The 9,168-nt window shown below is 32.1% G+C and overlaps 1 protein-coding gene across 1 annotated transcript in view; it reads right to left on the bottom strand.

The window, feature by feature from the left end:
• The window catches only part of LOC109542192, a gene marked incomplete in the record, with an annotated part of 47,941 nt that extends 40,249 nt beyond the window's left edge, over positions 1-7,692 (bottom strand). Inside the window, 1 exon segment of the mRNA XM_048663843.1 lies at positions 7,480-7,692. Within this exon segment, the coding sequence (XP_048519800.1) occupies positions 7,480-7,493 (14 nt within the window).
• Between the last annotated feature and the right edge of the window lie 1,476 nt (positions 7,693-9,168).

Here is a 9,168-nt window from a genome sequence, read left to right on the forward strand (position 1 = left end):
TTGACACACTTTGTCGGCAACAAAATAATCGTTTGATATTATTTTTTTCAATATCTATTATTGACCGTCTTAAAATGATACTTTGCAAGTTCATTGCTCGAACTAAATTATAAAAACACATCAAACTGTTAAACCATCATTTAGTGCCGTTCTTTATTTTTGAGAATTTGTTCCGTCAGAACTTCTCCACCAATATCATAAAATAGTTTTCTTTGAAATGTATTCAACAAAGTTTTCGCAAAATTTACACCACAAAAACTGTTGTATTCTATTGTAAGATAAATGTCCAGACATTTCCTATCAAAACTAAGGAATTGAAGATAAAAAATTGGAGACTGAGTAAAGATTGAAAAATTCAAACTGTAGAAGATTACAAAGTATTTCGTCACATCGAAATTTGTCATCAGTCTAACATTAGCAATCAAATATATAAAGATAGTACAGGTTCTACAAAAAAACGCTTAAATGTCAACTTCGAGTGGAAAAAGTACCGCACTTCCGAAAAAGTTAGAACTATTGAGAAAATGTAATTTTGGGAACGTAAATTTGGAAATGTAAATAAGTCTAGAGAATAGGAAAACATTCTAGCAGCTATATTTTCAAACATCGATGAAAAACGCGGGCATCTTTCAGGCAGAAATCTGATTTTTAAGACGTGGCAGAAGTCTTTTTTCCTGTTTTGCGGATGTCCATCAATATAATAAGACCCTAACGATAATATATTTGTTTTATCCTTAAGCCAAATAATTTTTCTCAGTTCTTGAATGATTTTATTTCAACACTTAGATCCCTTAGCTCCTACATTTATTTTACTATGAATCAATTTAAGTAAGTAAGTTTCCTGAAAATTCTTCTACAAATTCAATTAAAGAAATAGAAAGCTACTAGACTAATTACCACCTCCTCCTATATTGCCATTTCATTAAACAACAATTGCAGAAACTGGTCTTTCTGAGCTCCACTATTCAATTTGATATTTGAAACATGCAGAAAAATGAACATGCTGGATTAAAACTTCCTATAAATTCTAAATATGAACTGCTTTCATACTTAAAGGTACATTTGCGGAGACCGCAGGCATAGTGGTGTGCAATTTAATAGTAACTCAAAACTCTAGCCTTCATAGTCTGATAACTCAAAACAGTTTCAAGTTTTCCGAATAATCCAGATAGAAGCAGTTGAATGTTAAAATATGCTACACTTTATCCTGATCATTCTTGTCGTTGCACAAAATCAGATTATGAAATTTTTGTAATCCCATGTTTGTGAAAAATTCCCCGCCGCTCAGTATTTCCAGTAGGTACAAATGCCGCAGTTCGTGCACTTGTTACAACAGCTCCATGTTTTGCAGACATAAACCGTTCCTGAGATCCGAATGATAAAGCTGAAATTCGGCTCACCCAACTCTTGTAGGTCTTTAAACGCACTTAAAAGTCAAGGATGTGCCCATAAAAATGTTATTAAATCTGTTAGAACAATCTGCAATAAAACCCAAAAAGTCAAGGATGGTTCAGCAAAAATGCGATCAAGCGCCTGTTGGAAACAACCTTCACGAGCAAACATTTTCATTGCCATAGGTTGGACACAAAACAGCAGCGGTTGCGAAAATGCTTAAGAATGTATATTTAAATATTAATTTCGGCCAAAAAACAAAATTCTTGTATTAGCTAAATTTATTCATTAGTTTGATTTCGTAAGTCGCTTGAATTCTCAACTAATGCGATTCGTATAGATAACGAAAAATTCGAATTAAAATTACAAAAATGAACACTTGGAAAAAAACCAACAGACAAAAAAATTGATAAGTTTATGTGTCGTAAACTGGTCCAAGGGAATTTTTTGAACAATTGAAGTCTTAATGGAATAACCGGCCAGTCCAGTGTTGCTAATTTTTCAGGAAACCAAAAACTATTTATTTGCTAGCGAAAAGATTTTAAAGTTAAAAAACTAAAATACGCTGTACATTTTCGATCAAGGAATACATATCAGCAACAATATTACGTTGACCATTATTTCTATGTTCAAAATTTTGCAAAAAGTGGGCTTAGTTGCTTCTTGCACAGTTTGTGCAGTTTCTCCGTGTTCTTTCCTGGTATATCGTAATAAATCCAACACTACCGGGTCAATTTTTTTCATTAATTGAATACATTATGATTGAATATAAACTAAAGATACAGCTTGAGTGGGACAAGATATTTTTTAATCATCGCTCCTGAATTCTGCCACAGAAGAGTCAACACTAGGCTTTCCGTAAGACTTATCGTATTCTGAGGGACATAGTTTTTTGCTAAACTCATCACATGATCCAATTTGTTCTTCTTGCGTAACCTTCGTCCATTGTATCACTTTGTCTCAAGATGGGACAGCGACACCGATTGTACAAATTTCGTATTTTTGAATTAAACTCGTGAAATATCGACTCCCCAACCGACTCACTATATTTTAATATTGTTCCCAAATCGCTCTTAATATACGATATTTTTGCAAAGTAAATTTATTATTTTTTCCCTTTCATTCGGTCTGCTAATCATATTCCTGGAAGTTGCTGGTACCGTAATATGATTCGTCAGCCACTATGATCGCACTATCTTAAATAAAACAAAATATGTTAATATATGGATAAATACAATTTGGTATGACTTCATTTAATATACCTACGGCATGGCACGAATATTTAATAATCTTTTCAACTTATTCTAGGTCAAATTTACAATTGTTTATTGATTTTAAGGAGCAATGTGCCAAGACTATAATACTTAAAGAACATATTGCATCAAGTCTAAGTGAAACTATTTCCGCTAAAGTATTGTGTTGTGTTTAAGAACAAACAGACAGGAAACTGCGGCATGCGCCATACACAATGAATAATGAAAGCATGAATATCAAGAAATATCTTCAAAATTTCCATTCCTCAAGGACAACTTCAATAAAGCGTTAAATATACGAGTATATATCGCATTTCGAAATTGATATTTTTTGTGTACGGTTTGCATGTATATTCAGACTTTTGAATCTTCTTTTCCTTCTTTGTCAGCCATTATCTGTACACTCCTGAAAAAATGCCTCTTTCTATTATTTCCATGCTGTTCCCTTTTCCTGTATGATACCATCTTCTTCCTTCATATGTCTTCCTCAGTCCTGCTCATTCATCCTTATTCGACGTTATTTGCAGCTTCAATTAGTTGTTCGAGCATGTTCCTCAGCTCCTGGATATCTGAACTGATAAGCACTATGTCATCGGCGAAGCGTAAATGGTTTAAAAAAGTACCATCAACGTTTACACCTTTATTATCCCACTATAGTTTTTTAAATTTTTTTTTGGGGGATATAGGATCACCCTGGTGTACTCCCCTATTAGTTAGAATTTTTTCGATTATCAGTAAATTTTTTACAGAAAGTAGCGCTTCTGCATATATTCTTAAGAAGGGTAGAATATCTTGAGCCAACTCTTGCTCTATCCATCGCACGCAGGACCATGTTTCAACGGAGTCAAATGCCTTATAAAAATCTATAAAGGCGAAATAAATTGGAATATTATATTCCGTTGTCTTCTCTATTAACATTTGAATGGTCTGTTGTCGGTATTCCTGAAATAACCCTATAAACATTTATTAAACAACACCAGTAGAGTTTGTTCCATGAAGTCTCCGCCCATTTTCAGTATTTCACAGGTTACTCTGTCTTCACCAGGCGATTTACGGTTCTTCATTTGTCCTAGTGCCACCCTTGTTTTTGCTTTGATTATATGAGGAATTTTTAATAGTATAAACAATATCATGTCGAGCTAATGAGTATTTGAACAGCAATTTCCAAACGGAACAGTTTTGATGAGGATCGAAAAGCAACTGTTCTTTTTACTTTTATTACAGAATGCTAAGTACGAAAATAAAATAAAAACGGTTCCTAAATGTATGCTTCCCTTTTGTAAAAATTGTAAATATAATCACTTTAGGCTAAGTGCAGATTTTAATGCGAAAGTATGATTTGAACCTCTGTAGTTCGTCGATAAGTTTTTCCTGATTTAATCAATATCAAAGCGGATATTAAATCAAAACTGTTAAAAATTACGCACAATTGCAAGATAAGATTACTTCGATTTGAAAACGTTCCTACAATAATGTTCCAAAACGCTAAAATTTTAATTTAAAACAAATTATAATAAATGTTTTAATATTAAATTTAATAACAAATAAAATAATTCTAGCATTTTTCGCACATTTCTGCGCACAAACAAGGTATGCATTTTGTTGTTTATATGCAATATATTCTATATGTTAATTCTCCTATTGCTGTAGGTAATTTTTAAAATATTTTCATAGCCACATATAGACACACAAAATACAAATATTTGTATTTATGTAGAACTGTTTAAACAAAAGGTAAAGTTCCAAATAAAATAAATGTTCTTGATGCCCATCAGAATATCAAAGTTAAATTAGTCTTTTCTAGAAATTCGCACTATTTGATTTACAGGTGCAATTGAATTGAATATAAAGTACTAATTAATTTTAATAAATTACTGAAATTAAACTTTGCTTAAACATATTTTGTTGCAAAGTTGTTTAAATTGTTTTTTAAATTTGAACGCGTTGCATTTTAGAAGGAAATTTTGACACTAATTCAGGTGATTTAAAATTGGCCATAGAGAGCTCCGAAAGAAGTGCAAAAAAATAATTTTAAGAAATTGTAAAGAAAAACATTAAAATTAGAAATGAGATATTTGTGAAAACGTTAATTTTAAATTATGTTACAGCGACACTTTGAAACCTACGTACTAAGTACCTAGAAGATTCGGAGTTAACTTAAGCCTGAAACTGGACATAAATTCTGATAAGAAGATATCGTTTAAAAACTGTGTTATTTTTTGTTTAAAAAAGTTTTATTTGATGCTTGCTGTTGAAGGGGTTTTCTGGCACATGTTTTGAATATGCAAATCGGATATTACAACTGGCATTAACATAACGTAAATAAGTGTCGCTTCATATGAAGATTAAAAATAACAGGTGAAAATAGAATTGTACCAAAAATATTTGTTTTAAAAACGATTTTTGAAAGATTTTAAATATTTTTATTCAAATAAACTCTGCGATGTCAATATCAGCAGTTTGATTTGAGTTGTTTCCATGTTCTTTTATAATTTCTCATCAAAATCCACTACAAAAATTAAATTAAATCAATAAATATACTAGCACTAACTATACGCGATACAGTTATTTAATAATTCTTGGTTAGAACTTGTTTCTCTTCAACAATCAGTGGAGTACATTTTGTTTTCTTTCACAAAACATGTACCTATTGCCGAAATATTAAAATTGATTTTTTTGAGCTTGGCAACTGAAAGTTCTTCGAATATGAAAACTTATTTTGAAGTACACAGAGTAGTTTAAGAGGAAATAGAAAACGTTAAAGGATAAGCAAAAAAGTCAAACTATGCAAAATAATCTCATAAGTTTCAGATATACTTTGATTAATTCTAGTTTAAAAACTAAGGAAAAATTTCAAAACCCAAAAGCAAAAATCTATAAACGAACAGCAATAATCACAATTTCAAATTTTCGAAAACCTCACTTGGCACTTCGATAGGCTTATTTCTGCTTTGATAAATTGATCTACTGGGAACTTTTAGCAAACGATGATTCGCTCTGATGGACGATAGAGCATTATCGAAGTATGCCAACTGGTGATGCATCTCTTGTGTGCTCGTTGCGAGATCGCCAAAATGTATATTCCGAAAAAGTATAATATTATTTAAGAAATAAGAAGGCACTCTAGCGTGTTGGAGGAATATCCAAACGGATTTTGGTCATCATTTTCTTTAAGCGATGGTCTAAAAAATGTAAAAAACCATCTCCATAATTTAAAATTCTGCATATCTTGCGCCATATGTTAATACTAAGTCGTTCACAGTTGTGTTCTTGGGAATTTTCTTCGAGAAAGCAATTTAAGCTTTTCACAACGTTCATATTCGTTAAGGATTGAGGTGAAAATGATAAGATTTAAATTGAATCACATTTTCGTGTCCGGTTTTATCCCGGAGTGTAGTAAAAATTCAAACGCCTATTGTAAAAAATATTAGTATTGAGCGCCAAATTTTATGCTAAGACTTAATATTAATAAAACACTGATATCAGTTTTATATTTTATTTCTGAGTGAAAACTATTTAGTTATACGCCTAGTGGTCTTACTAATAGATTTTGCATTTTAAGAATTATCCCATTATCAATTAAAGAAATCCCATTTAAAACCTTGCGGAAAAAGCGTTCAGTTTATGTATCAACATGCTATTCGATAAGAAAATAAGCTGGGGGGCAATCATACTTTCAATTTTCTTCCTCCATCACATGATAGCTGAAGTGTTTTCAAGGCTCGTCCTGTACCATACGTAAAATACAAGCTATTTTATTTGCCAATTAATGTAGATTTCCAACAGCACACTGATAATTTACCTCAAAATAATGCCTACTGGAAATAATGGCAACTTTTAAAATTCCTATTAATTCAAGAATAAGTCGTCATTCTGTGACTGCACTGTTCGCACACTTGGTATATACCATATACCAAGTACTTTGACTGACTGAGACAGGCAATAAAAATAAGAAAGTAAATACTCTGCTTTCAAAGTGCAAAACCTTAACATTCCTGTTTCTCCGTTATCTTGAAACTTTCACATCAACAATATTTTGTCGAACTTACTTTGGTGATATATCTGCGCTGGATAAAAAAATGATACACTTTCGAATTTCTGCTGTTTTTTGCACACTTAATTTACTGACCGATTGTTATATTGGCGTCAATAAAAATTGCATAGTGTTCTTTGATCTATTCCAACTTAGCTTTTAAGTGATTTGTTGTATGTACAACATTTAAGATAAAATAATGTAGAAGTTATTCACGTTTCTCACAGCAAAAATATTGGGAGACTATTTCCAATAGCACTAGACTTTATGATACGAAATACGGAAATGATAATTGTGGGTCCAAACAATACATCATTTGCACACAAGGTGCATTCAAGACGTGGCAATACGTACATTGCCCAAGTTTTTTTTGGCCCAATTACAATTTTCTTTAAACAGAGGCACTGGGAAAATATCTACAAGTTTTAGTTAGAATTAGAAAACTAATATTAATTTGTCTCAAACCAACATTTATTGTACCTGGTTTACAAATAACATAAAGTCAATTACTGATACAAACATTTTTTTTTATTGATTAATGATCTCATTAGAAACTTTTTCCGATACAAATCTTATAAAATCACTCGCCTTGTGAAAGCAGAATACTTTCCAGCTCCTGGCTTATTTATTTCTGGTCAATGAGAGGCATAACATTTTTTAATGGCATTATGAAGGAAAAGTACACGAGGGCAAACGCTTTGCATTGAAAAAAATATTTTCAATTTTTTTCGACACCGGGTTAGACCGCTTGGAAAATTAATTTTCAAAAATAAAATTTTGGGATAAATTTTCAGTTCTTACCTTACAAGTTCCATAATTATTGAGCAGGGAAAAAATCGTAGCACGCACTAAAGAAAAAGTCTTGGACAGTTTAAATTCCGGAACCTGTCCGACACACTTATCTTCTCGCGATTTAAAATCGAAAGTACATCCAAATGTTGCAAACACGACCGATAGTTACCGTCGACCAAGACCATCTACGGACAGCAAGTCTTGGTCTTGGTGGTATCGAAGGTGATGAAGAAGCCCATCAGCGGAGAAAGTTTTTGGCGCTAATAACGGGTACCACTATGGGTCCTGACTCGCCAAAAATGTTGTAATGTTATCGAAATCAATTGACAAATTGTCGGTCGATTTTTCTTGGTCACGTTGTTCGATTCGAGAAAAAATTGCTGGTATTAATACTTCTTTGGAATTTATTTGCGATTAATATTGTTAAAACAATAGTTGTATCAACTTTGCTGCTTGCAATGAAAGAATTTAGATAGACAGTAATAAACTTAATGAAACAGACCTTATAAAACCTTTAATGTATTTTGTAAAATATTCAAATCACGATTTTAGGTCTTTGAGGCTGCGAATTCAGCCTACGCTCCAAATGATCTATTTTTTAAGACGTCTACAAAAGTTTACCCAAATAAATGCTCTTCCAGTCGTTCATTGAAATCTTTAGCTGGCGATTTAATCAGACCGAAAACAATCCTAAATCAATTTGTCGGGGTTGGTTCTCCGCAAAAGCATTCTTGATGTTTTCATGACTGAAAAATTAACTGTGTTATGATTGCAGAGCGAAATGGTTACGTATTCAAGGATCTCAGTGGTTATATTGCTAGTTGGAAACAAGTTTGGAATAACACATTAATATTAATTAACAAGCTTTGTGGAATTTCTGCACAAAATTGATTCAAAAATATTTTTTAATGTACTAATATATCTACTACTGATTGGCTTACTCCATACCAAAACATTTTCACAGAGTAACTACAATTACATATTTTGCTACTATTTTATGAGGCTAGCTGGTTTACAAATACACTAAATGGCGAAAGTGATTTAAAATATTTGTCGAATACCATGCTTGATTTACTTCAAAGCTTACCATTGCACTGAACTCTAGCGGGTTTTGAAATTTATTCAGCTGAAATTAATGCAAATGAAGTAATCAGTCATAACGCTTAAAATATCAACGTTTATTGAAATGTTTATTTCTAAGTGACCTTGCGGTCACTTTCGCAGTTTTTGCTTAGTTTTTCAAGATGCAACTTAGCCCTTTAATTAGGATTGTACCTAACATACAAAAACGCATCGTCTGAAGAAACTCACGCAGAATATGGCCAAGTAAGGAACAGAGTAAAAGCAAAAATAAAATGAATCAAAAGAGAATATTGGGCTAAATTTAGTAGCGACATGGACCCACCTGTATGGCGCTCAAAGAAAAATATGGAAAATTCTTCGGAACAGAAGGAAACAAGTTGACGAGCTTGTGCATATTAAAAGAGTGCTCTAATAGTCAAAATTTAAAATTTTACGTGCTGAGAAAATTTTGCTTATGATTTGAAGAAGCTGTTGGGCGACATATTTTGCATCGCGTTTTCCGAAAATAAATTTCTCAGAAACAAAAAATAAGCGACAAGTTCAGAGTTGTACGTTCAGTAAATAATAGTGCGCTTTAACTGTCGTCAAAATTTCTTCAAACCTTCAAACATTTAT

Source organism: Dendroctonus ponderosae, unplaced genomic scaffold (assembly GCF_020466585.1).
Source record: "Dendroctonus ponderosae isolate FM_Combo_2020 unplaced genomic scaffold, Dpon_F_20191213v2 Dpon_F_20191213_2, whole genome shotgun sequence".
NCBI lineage: Eukaryota > Metazoa > Arthropoda > Insecta > Coleoptera > Curculionidae > Dendroctonus > Dendroctonus ponderosae.